This window comes from Lissotriton vulgaris, chromosome 6 (genome assembly GCF_964263255.1).
Source record: "Lissotriton vulgaris chromosome 6, aLisVul1.2, whole genome shotgun sequence".
Taxonomy (NCBI): domain Eukaryota; kingdom Metazoa; phylum Chordata; class Amphibia; order Caudata; family Salamandridae; genus Lissotriton; species Lissotriton vulgaris.
The window spans coordinates 390564132-390583389 of record NC_141694.1 but is presented as its reverse complement, the minus strand read 5'-3'; the positions used below and the strand labels follow the sequence as shown (position 1 = coordinate 390583389).

Below are 19258 nucleotides of genomic sequence, written 5' to 3'. Positions count from 1 at the left end.
TACCAAACAATAGCTTCTGGATATGATGTGACATTGATTTATAATTTTAATAATTATTTCATTGATGAGAACAGTTTGTGATGTATGATAAAGTGATAAAGTGATAGAGTGTAATTGGGATGAATTATTAGGAACTAATGCATTTGTGCAGGAATTTTTAAATCTAATGTATTTATTGATGTGAGTAATAGTTTTATATGTATTTATATTATATGTATCTATATATATATATTTTTTTCATTACCTGTTATCGATATTTAAAGCTTCCTATGGATATATGTATTTGTACATTAGATATATATGTATTTTTCATACCCATATCTTTATTGCACAATATCACTTTAATTGAGGTGTTGGCTTCACAGCATTTATGCTGGTAATAATGTTGTATATCATTGATTTACTGCTCATATATGAGTGGAGTATGCGTCATTGTAAAGCATTCCATATAACATCATGAAAATTATTGTATGAATATGAAGAGAGAAATGGTTGTTTGAGCTAAGACTCTTTCTATGTTTCCTAATGAGATCATATGACTTACAAAGGGGTGTGTTACTCACTTAGCGCATATATAAAAAGAGGACTGACGCAGTGCTCATTGTGTGATCAAGAGCACGAGATGCTCGAAACGCGTCAACAAAGAAGGTTGGAATAATAAAAACATTTCCTGCCTCAAGTCGTGGGGTCCGTTTCTTCTTTTCGCCGCTTTGGAGGTTTGGAAGAAGCCTGTGCTGATATGTATATATATATACACATACCTTTTTTTTCAACAAAGATCACAGGGACTATATAGTTAAGCTCAGATTTCCCTTGTACAAAAGCTTAGGTGAAATTCCATAGTTATATTCACCTAAGCTAACTTTAACTTAGGCCCACGCAATGCACTGCTTATGACCTCACATATTACATCACTCATGACACGGTCAGTGATATGACATCACTCATGACATCCTGAATGACAACACTGATGGTATCATCAAGTGAGTGTGTTATCAAGAGTTTATGGGTGTTAAACATATATAGTTACCTACTACAAAAGGCAAATTATTATACTAGGTGCAATACTAATGAGTGATACTACTTCCAAAATATATTATGTGAGTGGCTGTGTGACTGTATCCTTGTGTGTATGGGTGTGCAAGTGGCTGCATGGGTGTATAAGTGGATGTGTGTGTAACTGGGTGGGTGAGTGTCAGTCGCTATATGGGTGAGTGAGTGGGTGTGTCAGTGGCTGTATGGGTGAGTGAGTGGCTATCTGAATAGCTGTTTGACTGGGTTACTAGGTGTGTAAGTGGCTGTATGGGTGAGTGAGTGGCTGTTTGAGTGGGTGTTTGTTTCAGTGAGTTGGTGTGTGAATGGCTGTATTGGAGAGTAAGTGTCTGTGTAAATTGCTGTATAGGTGAGTGAGCAGATTTGTAAGTGCTTGAATGCATGTGTGAATAGGCATGTAGGTGGTTGTGTTAGTGAGTGTGTGAGTGCTTGTATGGGTGAGTGTGTGGCTGTGTTCAAAGGCTGTATGGGTGAGTGAGTGTGTGTGAGTGACTATGTCGGTAAATAAGTGGGTGTGTGAGTAGACATATGGGTGAGTGTGTGCTATGTGAATAGCTGTATGAGTGAGAGACTGGTTGTATGAGTGGCTATACTGTAACTGAATGGTTGTATGAGTGTATATATATATATATTATACCTACTATGGGTATGTGAACAGGTATGCAAGTGGTTTGGTGTGAGTGGGGGTTTAAGAGGTTATATGGGGTATCAATGAGGGGAATTGTAAGCAAGCTATTCACCCATGAGAGTCTATATATATATATATATATATATATATTTTACATACTGGCAGTCGCCAGTACGTAGTTATAGTTAGGATCTAGTCACCGTAGGAAAAGCGTTTTTTGATTTGCAAATATCTTTAGTGCCGTTTGATGCATTTTCATGAAATTTTCCAAAAAACAGTGCTGGACCGCTCAATCTGTGTGTTGAAAGTTTCGGGGTGATTCCTTAAACGGGGGATAAGAAAAAAGGGTGGTACCAAAGTGCGTTTTCATCATGTTAATTTCCATAGGAACTTTATTACAGGCTACAGCAAAAAGGTAGGTCTTGGTTTAGACAGCACCCTTTTTTTTAAATGGTGTAAATCCATTCAGTAGTTCCTGAGAAATTTTAAAAAGAATAATATTGATATCTGAGCACCTAGGCGGGTTTGCGAACACTCCCGGGCATGAGCTTCACTCTGATTCGCTGCCAACACTCCAAACCAGGAAGTGTTGGGAGCCATCTTGTGACTCGGTAGAGGTGAGTCACAAGAAAACAGTGAAAAAGAGGTTAAAAAACAAGAAAAGGGGGCAGGGTACAAACACCCTGACTACCTAGGCCTGCTCAGGGGTCCCACAAGGACCAGCAGGGTAAAAAAAAAAAATTAAAATGCAATCAATTGCCCGAATTCACGCTGTGGTCGTGAATACGGTAGAGAACATTTTAACAAATGAAGCACGCGCTCCATCACTTCATTTAAATGAGCCCCCGGGTGGGCCAGGTCCCGGGAGAATGCCAAAATTATATTGTGGGGCCCGCGGGGGGTCCCCACAGCCCCGGTGACTGCCACCTCCTCGGAGCTATGCAAATTGTGTGCAGGTGGGCCAGGTCCCGGAGGAATGCCACAATTATATCGAGGGGCCAGCGAGGCCCCTCACATCCCCGAGGGCCACCACCTCGCCAGGGCATATTGAATGATATGTGGGGGGTCTCCCAGGCCCCTCCAAGCCCCGGGGACAACCACCACTGGGGCTTGACTTAAATATGAATGGGGTATACGGCTCCCCCACTGCCGCAGGGAGCGCTACCTCCCTGGGGCACACAGACAAAAATTTGAGGGTGGGGGCCTCCTGGCCCCCGCAAGCCCCGGGGACCACCCCCTCCCCGGAGCTGTGCAAATGATGGGAGGCGGGCCGCACGGCCTTCCTCCAGGAGCCCTTAATGGCCCAGGAGACCGCCACCCCACAGGACCGCCTCCTGCAATGTCCCTTCCACGCCGCAGCTCCAGGGCTGCCGCGGACCACATCTGCAGGATTGGCGGGGATACCAGGGAGATGGAAGCCGTAAGCAGAGGCAGCGTGCAATCTCCGTCCACACCACCCATCCCTTCAACGCTGGAGACGCTGCTAGAGAAACCCGTCATACAGACTAAAAACAGACCTCACTCGTAGGTATGTCGGGTGATAACCTTTAGTTTTTTTTGTTTTTTGTTTTTCCTTATCGTCCCCAAAAAAATATTATACCGGCCCTAAATTTAGCATTAAGAAGCCTCGCTGAAAATGGAGGGCAATGATAAAAGGAATCCATCGAGGGCCATCGAAATACAGGAGTTAGGTGGGGTAAACGGCATCCTGAATCACGGAGCACCGCGGCAGCTCAGCCGTCTGCCGCCATGTTCTCAACTGTTATGTATGTAACATCAATGGAGGTACTTTCCCAGTACATCAAATTTCACAGGCACTACTCACACATTCATTGAATTAATCATGCACTGGCATGGCAGGCGGAAGTGCTCGCCGAGCACTCTGGGAGCTGTAGTCTCCCCGCGGCGTCCACAGGCTACACTGGACGTCTGCGGCAGGAGAGAACTGCAGCGTGGGGTCCCCAGAGGCGGCGAGTTGCTGGTGGAGAAGTCCGCTGGCCCCGAGGTAGGTAAGAGCTCTCCCTCCTGCTCCGGCTCCTTTGGAAATGCCCCCACTCCTCTGATGGAACATATTCCCTTTGAAGCGCCTCCGGGCGCGCTGGCAGGCGGAAGTGCTCGCCGAGCACTCTGGGAGCTGTAGTCTCCCAGCGGTGTCCAGACGCTACACTGGACCACTGCGGCGGGAGAGAACTGCATCGTGGGGTCCCCAGAGGCGGCGAGTTGCTGGTGGAGATGTCCGCTGGCCCCGAGGTAGGTAAGGAGCTCTCACTCCTGCTCCTGCTCCTTTGGAAATGCCCCACTCCTTTTTTTATCAAAGAAAGTGTGCCAACGCACCTCTCATTAATCAGGATGTAAGCAGTACACCTCTTAACAATGTGGACATTACTTATGAGGTTGTATATGTTAATATTCCTGCTTTATGTTTAAGAGAAAAGAATAGAGGACTTTTGTATGGTACTGTGGTAGAAGTAGAAAAGATTTGTGCTGATGTGCAGTTTTATTTCTTCTGTGCAAAACAGGACTCCACGGAAAATGATGAGTTGATATCATGAAGAGTTGCAGAACATGACACAGATATAGTTGATAGCTTTGAAGAAGAAGAAATTAGGAAATGTAACACAGTGTGCTCCGAAAAACCAGAGTATATTTGTATATGTTGTGAACACACTCTCTACAAGATTGAAACATGGACTTTTGACTTGTATTTAAAAACTGAAAAAGAAAATAAAGATAACTGAAGAAAGTTTACTGAGTACTTATTTGTAGAGGAATGCTTTCTCTTGTCAACAATGCAAGTTATATGTAAGTACTGTTACAATAAATTAGCTGATAATAAAATGCCTGGTAGAGCTGTGCATAAGCAGTTATTACTGGTTGCCTTTCCAGACCAACTTCAAGTTTTAAATGTTTATGAGTGACTTTTTATACAAAGTATACTTCCATTTCACGCTTTAGTTCATATGGAGCAAAAGCATGCAAGTTACCACCAATGAAGTGGCGGGTAGGTCTAAAGGGTAGAGTAGTGTAGTGGACTACTAATGTTTTCTCAAAATGTTCAGCAGGATGCTCAAGAACAAGTGACTGTGCTGTGTGCTGTGTCCCCCTGCTTGAAAGGACTTTGCTGTGTGCTGTGTCCTGAAGTAACTTGTCTCCAAGGGCCCAAGAAGAGCTGGCTTCCAGTTGTGGAAAACTCAGGACCATCAAAGTTTCAAAGTGTGTCTCAGTGACGCTGTGTGCTGTGCTTTTTGCAACCTGAGACCTTCGTGAGAATTGCCCCATGACTGTGTATCCCGGAGCAGTCTTGCGCTTTGCTTCCATCGACAGCGTGACCAGAAGTTTTGTGATTGTTATCGCCATCGGCCCAGACAGTCATCCAAATGGGGAGCCGTGAGAAATCACTGTCACCAGCCCGAGCCTGCCTTTGCCAAGGAGTGACCTGTGAACCCTTACTAACGTGGGTCCGAGACCCTTTGCCCAAGATCAACGGATTCACGCCGGGACCTGATCAGCTGCGAGATTGTCACCTGGTAGCCCAACTCTCACTGTAAGGAGCAGCCGGCGTCAACCAGAAGCCGCACAGCGTGATGCCCACGCCGCGAGGAAAGGAGAGAGAGACTGCACCCCCACCAGGTAACGCTCAGCGAGCATGCGTTTGTGGCTGCCTGGGGCAGAGTGCTTGCTACGAGAGACCACTCTCGGCATTTCCCATCTTTGCAGCGCGAGCCTCCCCTCAAGTCAGTATCGCAGCCCGTACCTGCCGAGGAGTGGCAGTACCGGGGTCGGATTGTGGAGCTGCACTTTGTTTCCATCATAACATTATCAGGGGCATATTTTGGCAGTCCCTGAACACGAGTCAGCCAGGAGTGACATAGAGACCTTTACTAGCACCGCGATTGGTGCCGAATTGCTTTTACGATCCGCATTTTTCCTTGCATTATGAACTGCATTATAAGTTGCTTTTACGATCCGCATTAGTACTTGCACTACAAACTGCATTATTACTTGCTTTACAATCCGCATTAGTACTTGCATTAAGGACTGTCTTATTTTTACATTACAAACTGCATTACGAACTGCATAGCATTGCATTAGGACTGCATTAGATCATCGTGAACTGCTCATTAATACCGCAAGAACCTACAAGTGATTGTTGGCCTAATAACCAGCCCAGTGAAATATTACAAATACGCATATGCCGGATATTTTTATCGTTTGGTCTCATCGTATTTCTTCTTGATAAAGATACTGCTATTTTCCTAAATCAGTGTGGTCTCCATTTGTGGTGTTATCACTGTGTTACTGGGAGTGGGATTGCAAATACTTTACACATTGCCTTGGAGATAAGCCGGGCTGCTCGTGCCAAGCTACTGGGGGGTAAGCAGGGGTTATCTAAGAGTATGTCCCTCCTTTCATGTCTAGAAGCAAGGGTCCCTATTTGGACTAAGGTACCTACCTCAGCCAATTAGAGACCCCCAGTTCTAACAGCATTGATATAGAAATGTGATTCCAATCAAGACTATGTAAAAAGTTAACAAACTTATATCTTTTAATTCTAGAGCAGACGTTGCAAGGATAATTTATGATAATAAATTGTGCTATTGTGTTGAAATGTATATGAATTATGAGTTTCTGAGACAGTATTCAGCCTATTAGGGGTGTTGCCTACAGCAAGTTGTTAGAAATGAATGACTCTTTTTAAGGAACAGAATGTATAAAACATTACAGGACTACATTCTTTTAGTACAGATAAAAAGTAAATGGAAGCACTATCATTCCAGCAGTCTTAAGTTGCATTTAAGAAGTCCCTTCTCCACTTCACCATTGTCTCTTGTTTTGGTTGCCTGCTGTCCAAATTGAAATCCTAATACATGTTTACATTTTTCGTGGGGTGCTTGAACTGCTGCATTAAAAAAGGAGCAAACATTAACTAGTATGATTGTTCACATTCTGCAATGCTGGAAATCTAGCTCCCTGCATGCAAGAGCAATACCTTCATTTCTTTCGCTACCCACATTTCTGCAGGCAGGGAATGAGATGAAAACCCTGCTTCCAGCAAGTGCAGCAAGTGGGGCATTTTGACAGCTCCAGCTTGCTGGAAGCGGAGTGTTTGCTTTTGCTTGGCAGGAGCTGTCACAGCTACCGCTGTGCAAAAGCAAACAGCTATGTTCGGTGGTAGGCAAATGCAACCATACACCTACATGTGCAAAAACCAGCATTTATTAGAAAATATACTTGCAAATGCACCAGAGAGTGAAGAAGGTTAACAACTGTTCATACCTTTTCAACATAATAAACTAATGCTTCTCTTCCACGGGGAACAGGTGGATCCCAGCTCAGCACTACATATGTTTTGGATGTTTCAGCGGCATTAACATTGGTCGGTGGTCCAGGAATTTTGACATCTCCTAAGCAAAAAGAAACAGATTGACTTAAAAAGGAAAATCACATAATCCAAATCAGCTTTCCTCACTGAGTAAATGAATGAGCAGCAAAGAGCCCAAAGTGTCAACCAACCCACTGCATGCACATGTATCTGCTTCACTATTCTTTTTTCAGTTTATCTGTTATAACATTAATTCTGTTGCATTTTAGTATTTCTTTATGTCTGACTCTCCCTCTCCGCGTCTTTGTCTTTCTCAATTCCTCTTTCTATTTCTCTTCCTCTCTCTGCCATTCTTTCTTTCTCTTTCTTTCTTTTCAGCCTACAAGGATCACATGAATACCAGTGAGTTCAGCTCATGTATTAACAGAATATTTTATCACATAATTGGAAAGTACTAATGCAATTGAAAACTGTAATATTATAAATGTAGAGTTCACAACTCATCAGCACATCTAGGTCCTGCATTTGAAGGCTGCCTTATCCTTTATTTAAACAATGTCTGACCCTCCTATTACAATATATAGTGATACCTAAGGAGCAAACGTTGTCAGCACAGCCATTTATAACCGCTAATAAACAACAGTGAACCAACACAGATAAAATGTTGGTTCCTGATCATTAGTGATAGAAAAGTTACACAAATGGCTGATGTCAGTATAAAAACAGGTCTGTAGACCAGTGTGATACATTGGCATGTGCTTAGGAATGTGTATGTTTAATGTTATGTCTGGCATCCTCTGCATCTTTTGAAGAGTGACCAGTACTGGTTGGTGCTAGTGGAGACACTATGGCTAACATTTATCAAGACGTAATGGAGTGCAACGCAGTAAGACAATTTAGATTTTTCACAGCCTGCTGGGCAGAAAATCTGGATTTTATTAAGGACACGGTGGCTAATATTATGCAAATCTCCTTTATTACCACAGCTCAGTAGCAACAATTGAAGAATATAGAACTTCAATGAACATTCTGAGTAAGAATAAAGTCTCTTAGAAACCATCTCTCAGCCGTTGTGTCAAATGGGTGTTTGTGTTATACACACGATTGTTTTTGTGCAGGAAGGCACACCTTCCCGCCCAAAAACAATCCTTAGATCTCAGGATTGCAGTACACTTAGAAAGAGGAAAAAACGAGGAGAAATACAAATTTGTCTCCTTGTTGCACCTATGTTGGAAATGTGTACAATATTTATGCATTCACAAATTTACTTGTCCTGGTAAACCTGGCAATGCACCAAAATACATTAGTGGAGTGTGGGACCACCCACCCTCCACCCATGTAACACTTTCCTCACGTAGAGTAGCATAAAGCATAGACTTTTGCTGCCTGCAATACTCTAGATTTACCAAGCCACGTAGGGCTGTGCAAGTTGGCCTTTCGTGGCTTGGCAAATCAGATTTAAGAATTGCGTTGTCCTGCATCGCCCAGCATGATGCAAGTACAATGGAACTCTTAGATATACCTGGGCCCAGATGTGTATGGGGTATCTGAAGAAAAATTCATGAAGTTAATGCCTGAACGTATTGGCTAAAGATGCTTTTTTAAAGATTGTTGACAAGATTGTAATAAAACACACCTGTGGACCAAATGAGCATTTTTGGAGATGGATCATGATTTCTGATACCTCAGCACTCAGGTGTGGAATGAAAAAGAAAATACGGGGCAGATTTACAACAAAGTAACTCAGCACAGTGCAGCAAGTCATTTTGCTGCGCCGTGCTGGAAAGCACAGAGATGCAACGTATTTACAAGAATATGTCGCATCTCTGTGCTTCGCCTGCTCTGGCGCACAAACAGCTGCCATGCGTCGGCGCTGGCACCCTTGCACCATGGTGCAAGGTGCATGTGCCGTGGGGAGATTGTTTTTGTGCAGGAAGGGACATTCCTGCACAAAAACAATTACAAGAGGCTTTTTCCTCTTGCAATGCATGCTGTAGAATGCAGCAGGCATTAAAAGAGGAAAATAAACGAGGAGAAATAAAAACATTTCTCCTTGTTGCACCTCGCTATGCCACCTAAATTGTGGCATAGCATTCAGATGCATTTCCAGATTTACGATTCCTCGTAAATCTGGAGCTGTGTCTTGTTCCATGGGGGTTGCATGGGAACACCCACAGCAACACCCATGGAACGCACCTTCCACGCACAGTGCTGCGTGTGAAGGGGCCATATTTACGAGGAGAGGAAAAGTCACACAGGGTGGCTATTCCTCTCCTTGTAAATATGGAGGAGCCCCCTGCTCCACCAGTACTTCACGAAAAGTGACGTACTGGTGGCGCAGGGGGCTTGTAAATCTGCCCCTACAACTTTTGCTACACAAACTAAACTTTGTTTTATTACAACTTGATCAGTGTTATGAATGTGAAGTAATCATAGAACTGTTGTTTTCTCAATTTGTGTACTGTGCTGTCCAATCAACATCACAAAATATTATGCTAGAGACAACAGTATGTTAGCTATTACTGCAAGAGTGAAAGGCACTGTGCTTTGAAAATGTGCAGTAAATGCTGTAAGTGACCATTATTAAATCCCAACAGTTTATAGCATTAGAGCTTAAAACTAGTAAGTGACAAGGTTGTAGGGCACTGCCCTCAAGAGCTAGAGGGCTTAGTGTGATTTCAGGAAGACCAGAACCTGAACACTAAGCCTGGGCGTACTTTACGTAGCTACGCGAACTGCGTAGTGCACTGTGCAAAATGCTGTTTTCACTTATTACACAGTGCCGGATGCTTGTCCGCAATGTGCAATCAGTGCATACTGCATCTTGCACAGTGCAAGCAGTTGTTTTCTGCCGCTCTAGTAAATTTATACTCGAGCGGCAGCTTTCTCAACGCGGACTGGTAGTTTCTCATCGCGAGCGGTCGCAAGCATACGCAGCCACTCCGAATGAGAAACCTGACCTCCCCGCATTGAGAATCTCGCCAGGAGGTTTATTTTTCACGCTTGCGATCACCAACTTGATGTTGCTGATCACGAACGAGGAAAAAGTCTCGCCGGGATGTCATTCTGCTTGCTCGCGGTCGCCAACTTGATGGTGAGGACCGCGAGCAAACAAAAAGTGATCACTGCAGTACACTACGCTATGCTACGCATGTTTGCACTGTGCTACATGCAATTCGCTTAGTGCGAAGTAGCACAAACTTCGCAAACTACGCGAGCATAGCATAGTGCTTTGCCGAGGGTTACTGAACACTCCCTCATAACATGAAAGGTGAAGTGCGATCTTCGAAAGAGCAGTGTTAGTACATGTGATGCATCAAAAGGACATGTGACATCAGTGCATGAATAACCATACTAAGTCATTGCGTTATTTTGAGAAGTGCTTGTAACGCATCTGAAGTACATGGAACACTGTTGAGTGAATAACGTCATTATTCCTTTGTGTGCAATTAGAGTTCTTCTTCTGCATTCTTCTCCAGAGGAGCAAATCGGATCCAACAGGGCCTATGTTGAGAGGGTAACAGCCCTCATGGAGCCCTCTACATCGACTGCTTGTGGACTTACCCTGCTGGAAGAAACTGAGCCACAAAGTCCGAAGGAAAAGGTTTTCACAGGGACTAACATGGTTCTTGTAACCGACCTACACACCATCTTAGTAAGGCTAAAACCTTTCCCTTGTCTAAGTCTACCACAACTGGAAGACTAAGGTTGGGATTTGGCGCTATTTTCAAGCATATAATTTAAGAATTCCTAACTCCACTTCTGCGTATTGGATTTTTGTCATTTTGGTCTCATTTCATTTAATAAAATGTTACTGTATTTTTCTAAATTGGTTTAGGATTTTTCTTTTCACATAATTACTGTTTGAGTGCTGCATAAATACTTTACCCATTGCCTCTAAGTTAAGTCTGACTGCATTTGTGCCAAGCTACCATGGGGTTAAGCACAGACTTATTTATTGACTATTTTGGTTCGCCCAGACAAGGATTTTGATTATTATTTGATGTAGGTTCTCACACCTGCAACTATTACACCAATTTCTTACAGAAAGGATTTTACATTGGTAATCAAAAATGTAATTCTTCATTTTCCAGTTCGAGAAGCAGGACACAACTACTTAGGATTAAACACTGTACTTAGTACCGCAATCTCATGAATGTATATGGAACATTTCTTCTGGTGTATGTGGTTGTACACAGGTGAGGGAATTTAAGTATGGTAGAGTACAACAAATACATTGGTTTGGACACTTTCTCACGTGGTGGTATAGTTGGTCTTTAATCATACTTACCATTTGTTTCAGAATAGTTGCATAGATCTAAGTCCTATTTAGTTGATGTATGTAGTGATTAAACATAGTCCCGCTTGTTTTCTGTTAGGAGATTGATTACGTACAATATTTAAGTTTGGGATGTGAATTAATCATTCAGATATTCTGTCAGTTTATGAACTTTTTAACTCACCTTTCCTGCATATGAGTGATATTCTTAAAATTGGTTAACATTTAGCATTTTGTAAAGTTTGAGCAACATGCAATCTGTTACAGTTTTACTTTCGTTTTCACTTTGCCTGGATAACCCATAATTAAGTAGGCAAAGTGGAAGGCAGAATGTTGTCATTATGGTAGAGTATGTAGTACTTCATTGAGTGCTGATAGGAAACGACTTTGCTTCTCTAATGTCTAGGACTGGAAGGACAGGAGGTTTTTCATCCTGTCCTAGACTTGAGTAGTGAAAAGTCGGCAAATCTTTATGAGTACAAAATTTGTATGCAAAACCCTGGCATGCATTATTTGCCCAAAGTGAGGCAAATAAGGAGAGGTACCACTGTGGTAAGATACTATATGAGAAATGTGTTGACTGTTGAAAGTTATGCTATAGAATTATGAAAACTAACCTACTCATGTATATCTGGCACTTAGCAAGAAGAAAGGATAAGGAAGAAATTCATGCTGAGTTGCTACTTAGAGAAGGTGAGAGATGAATTATGGTGAAAGGATGATTTTGACCTGACTGATTATTGTTTCTAGCAACAAACATTGAACATTCAATAAAGGTGTGTGGAAGAATTCAAAAGTGATAATGGGCACGTTGAAAGAGTACAGATAATATTTTTTAAATAACATACAGAAAGTCAAATGAAATAATTTAGAAGTAAATATTACAAATGTGGGAATGCTGGACACTTTTCTGATATTAAGGCGCTTGTCAGGTTTGGAGGTTGACATTCAGAGTGTGTGGAAAAGAATATGTAAAGAACTGTAGAACAAAGTTGTTTAAAGAGAATATCAGAGCGATTGAGACAGAGATAGAGACCACAACTAAGGATTTTGATAGTTGAGAAATTGTACTGCAGATAGGTGCTGGGAACAAAAATAGCCCCATAATGTGGTGAAAAATTCAGCAACAGAACATTTTTTTGAATGCTTGTGCTAAGATAACCCTGGTTCCCAAAGAGACTTTTTCTAGTCAACCTATAAAACCAAAGAATATTTTAAAGGGGGGTTGGAATATAATGGGATATACACTGCAGGGAAAATATATGTCTCCACTAAAGGTGACATTGTCATCAGTGGGATCCATCAAATTAAATGGGACTAATCTTTGATTCTAATAGTATTCCACCTATTAGACTAAGAGAATTAGAAAATGCAGTAATGTGAGATATGATAGAACCTCGACTGAGCACACAGCCTCAAGTATATTGACCATATTCCCTGAAGTGTTTAAAGATTAACTAAAATGTGTTAAAGGTATTCTCATAAGATTGCAGTTAATGATGACTCTATTCATGCGTTGAGCAAAGTAAGTAATCTCCTAATAGTGGTGAAGGAAGCCATGCTGGCTGAGTTAAAAAAAAAATTCAAACCTAGGTAGGCATCATAGAGGTGGAAGTAGCAACTTGCTTTGTCCATTGATTGTAGACGTAAAACCTCAGGTGAGGTGAGACTCTGTATCAATCTCAGAGGGTTAGACAAGTGTGTTAAAGAGGACAGGTATCTGCTCCCAAGTGTATCAAAAGTACTATCCTCACTAAAACTTGCCAAAATATTTTCAATGGTGGATTTAACCGTCACGTAACATTAGATCAAGGTCACATAAGCTTGATATATCAGACAGCATTTGTCACCCCTTTCGGATTAGTAAGGTATCTAAGAGTGCCTTTTGGTCTCTTCTCAGCAACTTCAGTATTCCAAAGAGCAATGGTGCATGTGCTGAAGGAAATCCCAGACATCAAAATATATGAGGACAATGTATTTGAGAATATATGGTAGCTCTACCATTGAGCATGAACAAAGGCTGAGGCAAGTCCTGATCAGATTCTGGGATTGGAACCTTATGATGAAAAGTTCCAAATATATGTTTAACAAACAAGAACTGACTTAACTTGGGCATTTGAATAAAGCTAAAAGATGAGGTAGTAAGAATGATAAGTTAATCACCAAGTCCTTAGAACAAAGATGAACTAATGAAATTTCTCAAGATGTCTGAGTATTATAATAAATGTGTTTCCAGATTGGCTGACCGGACAAAGAATATGAGACTGTTGCTAAAAAAGGGTGTTATTTTTAAATGGTTTGAGAGTACGAAGATGAATGTACTGACATAAAGGGTGGTCTTAGGAGTACTGCAAATCTTCAAAGCTGTGATCCAAATAGCCAGTCCATTGCATTAACCAACACTAGCTCTAAATAGCTAGGCGCTGTTCTAAAGCAAGAAAAGGGTGATGTTTGTCTCCAGAGGATTGAGAGGACCAAAATTAAAATATTCATCATCGAGTAAGAAGCAGACTTTTTTGTAGGGTTTAAAGTTAAGACTGATAACAAAGTGCTTTGTTACTAAAAGGCACTGATTTTATTTCTAGTAGAATATGCAAGTGGGTCATAGCATTGCAAGATTTGGATTTTTCTGTGCAATACATATCAAGAGAACGTAATTGTGTAGTAGATTGCTTCGCAAAATAGTCATGATGAGGTGAGAGAAGATGATGTCTGTGAACTCAGTGAGGATATAAAGGTATGAGAAAACTTGGAGGGAGTGATGAGTGAAGAAGAATGGAAGGAGGCAATTCGCAAGGATAAAGATCTGTTGGAAGTAACACATAGACCAAACCAGGCTGGAACAATAAAAGTGAATGTAGCCAAGTTGAGACATTTTGGGAGGTAAGAAAAAGGATGTCTGAGCATGAAGGGTTGGTTTACAGAGGAACTAAACTACCACCAAGCCACATTGAGACTGAATTTTTGCTGACTGGGAATGGGCATTCAATGGAAAGATCAGTAACATGTTAAATAGCATGTCTACAAAGTTACAAAAAGTTGCAAATCAAGAACATAACAAAATCATAACCTATGATAACTAGTTATCTACCAGAAAAGCTGTGGTAAGATGTATCAATCGAAATTCTAGGACCGATAGTTGGGAGAGAAGGCCAATTCATTTTTAACTGATAATGGAGTACAACTGGTGTCTAAAGAGATGCACATTTTCTAAAAGAAAAGAAATATAATATACAATAAGTGTGCTGTTCACCATCCTGAGGCAAATGGTATGTCAAAGAGATTTGTTAGAGTTCTCATAGAGAAATTCAACTATCTAAGGCCAGTGGGAGTAGTTGAAGACAATCAGTTTTATTGAGGATAGATAAATATAGATTGACCTAACATTCGGTCACACGAAAAGTTCAATTTGAACTGTTTTGGTGCGTGGAATTGAAGTTAATGTTATATCCTTCATGAATGAATTAGAATTGAGGGAGTGATGGACTGAATAATAATTAGAGGAAGAGAGAGAAAGGAAGAACATAATCAGAGGAAATGATAGATTGACAAAAACATGGAACAGTAACAAGGATGTGATAGGTGATATCGTCAGAATCAGCAACCCAAAACAAATGAAAGATGGGTCTTAATACCTCAAGCCTATCTGTGATCAAATTATTTACGCACAAAGTAAAGACAGAAAATTGAAGAATTTGGAATCTTAACAGGATTGTCATTGTAGAGAAAGAAATGTCTGACGTTGTAATGCGGAATGCACAAGAAGCTGAGAAAGATGAGGAAAAGGCTCCGAAATATTTGGAGCCAAGAAGATGTGGCAAAATTGTGAAAACTCCAAAATCCTTCAAAGGCTATTGCTGAGGTAACTGGGGTAGGTAAATCTCCACCCCAGGTCATGTAGCACTTATGTGTATCATTCACATCTAGAATGGTTCGCGGTAAATAAGTTGTAATGTATAGGAAAAACATTGTAAGTTTAGTTACCTAATATCTGTCATGTCTGTTTATGTAGAACATTACTATTATTGCAATCTCCTTAGTTATTGTATAAAGGGATGTGTGGTAATATGGCCACATGTATGTATGTGTACAATATTATAATGTAGAATATTCTTTGCATCTTGTGCAGAGTGACCAGTATTGGTTGCAGCTAGTAGAGACTAGATCGGGCGTCTGAAGAATAAATCAAAACGTTCATTCCTGAACTTATTCGCTGAAGCTGCTTACTTCACAGATCATTAGCAGATCTAACTTGGGGGTCAGCCTTGGATGCTGACTATTAAGTAGGCAGGCTAGCTCTTTCACCCCATAAGATGCCCTAGCAAAAGACTCTATCTGGGTAGGTTATCCAGTGGGGATGAGATGGAGGTACATTGTTTCAATATGCCAGTACAGGGGTGGCTTGAGGATCTGAGACAACTAAGTAAGAATTCTGTCACCTCTAAAACTCCCACAGTAGGGCCTTATGAGATTTCTTTGCATTATTGTGAAAAGAGGTGGCATGAAGGAAGGATGAAGTGAGTGTTGTGAACTCTCTCAAGATTGGCACGTGATCTACTAGTATCCTGGAAGCTGACCATACCTTTTGAGTGCAGAAATGAAGAGAAGAAAGTTCTCCAGCATCCTAAGACGTTTGGACTTTAAAGTTTTATGGAGCTCCAGAGGATCAGGATGAGGTACGGAGCCTAATTTGCCCTGCTCAGAACCTTTTAAAAGAGGTAACAAAGTATCAGTGACACCTCACTCCCATGTTTTGACACTTCAGGATTTGGTCACTACAACTATATTAAACTTTTTTATTTTTGAGTTTTATATGGCGCAAACTAGACCCAAAGATATCAGGTATCAAAGCGCTTTACATGGCCACCAGTTTCGTTACAAACGTACACATTCATTTTTGATAGACAGAGGGAGATTAGGTGATTTGCCCTGAATCACAGGATGTTGAGCTTCGTTGCCAAGACTCAAACCCAATTCCCCAGTGTTGATGTCGACCACTATAGCTATAAGGCTACCTCTACTCCCCAAGAGGAGTGGAGGTTTGTTCCACTCTGAGCTTTTTCTCACTATAGTCAAAGCTTCAGCTGGACTCAGAATTGCACCTCTCTTGCCCTGTGGAGTCCTTCTCAGTTATTGGGTGCTGCTTTGACCTGCTGTAGAACTTTAGGCTTCTGGAAAGTGACTGTGTTCAAACAAAAAACCTGTCTCTTAAGACAGGTGGCAAAGTGGCTTCAACAGCAAAAGGACTTTGGTGACTCCAAAATGAAGGGTGTCTGCTTGATCATAAAATCAGAGTATCTAGCCACATAGAGCCCTCAACAGCCAGTGTGTCCTGTTTTTCCTTGCTGTAACTAGATTACTTAACTGAGTTCATGACATCTCTATTAGAGGGTTATGGTCATTGTGAGAACTTACAGTTCACAACCCTCTTAGAATCTGGTCCAATCTAATGATCTATTACAGAAATGGATATATGCAAACTTTAATAAAAAAATAACAAAATCTGAACCAAAAATAACAACAAATCATTACAGAGGAAAACAGGATATATAAAGATAACTGACCTCAAAGAAAATGCATACCTACGTGTGTAACTATTCTTTACTTTTCTGATTCTTATTATCTTCATGTGTTCCAATTAAATTGCTTAGTAAATGTGTAAAGAACTATTTTATATCGAATTGCAAATTAATATTGTTTCATTGAAAATATTTGCAGGCAACTTACTATGGATTTGTATACTTTCATACAAAGGTTTTAATGTGACTATGGGCTTTTGAAACTAGTCAGTGGTGGCCTGTAAGTTTAGGAGGAAGGGGGCAGACAGGACACCCACGCACACATACATACTTACGGCCATGCATTCACACATGCGCACACACACACAAACACATCCATTTTCAACACTCATTACCAAACATTCATACATAAATGCATAGCACAAAACATGAATTTTAAACACAAACACACTCTTGCAGCTCTGCCTCAGAGGTCCCAGGAGGCTTTACCTAGGGTCTGATGTCAGAAATTACCAAAGGCTAGTAAGCGATTCTACAATGGAGATAACAAAGGACATTGCCACTCTGGTGGAGGAGGGGCCAGCTAATGAATGGGTTTCTATTATGAGGCAGAATATCTTGTCAACAACCAACCGAGGACCCCATATTTTTACATTCTGCCCAAAATACACAAAGCCACTAGATCCCCTCCCAGAAGACCCATTTTATCGGGCATTGGATAATTGTTGGAGCCACAATCACAATTTTGTGATTTCTTTCTACAACCACTAGTCCAGAAATTACCAGCTTACCTGCGAGACACCTTAGATACCCTCTACCATCTGAAGGATTTGGAATTCGATTCCAATAGTGAATTCCTCATAGGAGTGGATATCAAAGCGTTGTATGCCAACATCCTGCAGAGGGAGATTCTCAGGGTGCTGGAGGACATCCTGTTTAATGAGGATTGGCAATATCAAACACCTCGTGCCTTTATCATCAATTTAGCAGTGATAGCCCTTACAAAGAACTGCTTTGTATTTGAGGGTACCCTGTTTCTACAGACCTATGAGACCTCGATCAGCAGTACCTTTGCCCCAAGCCTGGTGGGTCTGTATGGGGGGTATTTTGAGAAGATCATGATCCAAGACTCTCTATGCCCTTGGAGTGAGAATATCAAATTGTGGCATTGTTACATCGACGATTTGCTTTTGAAATGGAAGTGCGATGAACCGTCTGTCACTCTCTTTCTGGAATGGCTTAAAGACAGGAATCCACTACTCGATTGCACTTCAACTGTCACCAAGACAAAACTACCATATTTGGACTTGATGATATAACCAAAGGATGGCAGATTGCAAACACGGGTCTATCACAAACTCACAGATAAGAATGCCTTACTTGCTTATGACAGCTTTCACCCAAAAAACCTCAGGGAGACTGCACTAAGAAATCAAGTTTCGAGAAGCAAGTAAACCTCCTCTCTACCAAACTTTAACTTAGAGGGTACCCTCAGCGCACCATCAAGAAATCAAAGAAGAGAGCCACCAATACTGACAGGGATGTTCTGCTGGAGACATCAGTTAGACCCAATACTAACAAACCAGTGTGTATTACGATATTTAACACATCATCACATCAAATCAGACAGATGATATTGAAAGATTGGAGAATCCTCACTTCTAATGTGTTGAGTATAGAGAAGTGGAGTGTTGAACAATGCAAGCACTCACCCTCAGTCAACTGATCTGGGTTTAATCCATCATCATTCTTTAGCTCACTCTTCCACCCCAGTTCAGACATGGCCATATGCAAATCAGTCTGACCCTGTGCCTCAAGGGCACATTCCAGCCCGAACTGCCAAGCCATGTCTACCCTGGACCAGAAAAAAGAATTTTGGGGGCGTTTTCTGGCTAATCAGCCGTCATCAGCCAGGCTAGCTTGAATCCAGTGGCAAAGTGAGCAAGAACCCACGTCTGGGCATACCCTAAGAACTTAGGGCGAACAAAGTGAAACCAAAGGGGATGCTGGAAGGAGTGTTGAACAATGCAAGCACTCACCCCGGGTCAACTGATCTGGGTTTAATCCATCATTGTTCTTTAGCTCAATCTGCCACCCCAGTTCAGACATGACCATATGAAAATAAGTCTGACCCTGTGCCTCATGGGAACAGTCCAGCCCGAACTGCCAAGCCATGTCTTCCCTGGACCGGAAACAAGCATCCTGGGACCGTTTTCTGGCTAATCAGCCGTCATCAGCCAGGCTAGCTTGAATCCAGTGGCAAAGTGAGCAAGGAACACACGTCTGGGCATACCCTGACAACTTAGGGTAAACAAAGTAAAACCAAAGGTGATGATGGAAGGGGTGTTGAACAATGCAAGCACTCACCCCCGGTCAACTGATCTGGGTTTAATCCAGCATCATGCTTTAGCTCACTCTGCCACCCCATTACAGACATGGCCATATGCAAACCAGTC

General features: G+C 41.7%; 1 protein-coding gene across 1 annotated transcript in view; it reads right to left on the bottom strand.

Moving 5' to 3' along the window:
* The window catches only part of MYOM2 (myomesin 2), a 731038-nt gene that overhangs the window by 343875 nt on the left and 367905 nt on the right, over positions 1 to 19258 (bottom strand). Inside the window, exon 14 of the mRNA XM_086926415.1 lies at positions 6959 to 7086. Coding sequence (XP_086782541.1) covers positions 6959 to 7086 — 128 coding nt within the window. The remainder of the gene's footprint in view (positions 1 to 6958; positions 7087 to 19258) is intronic.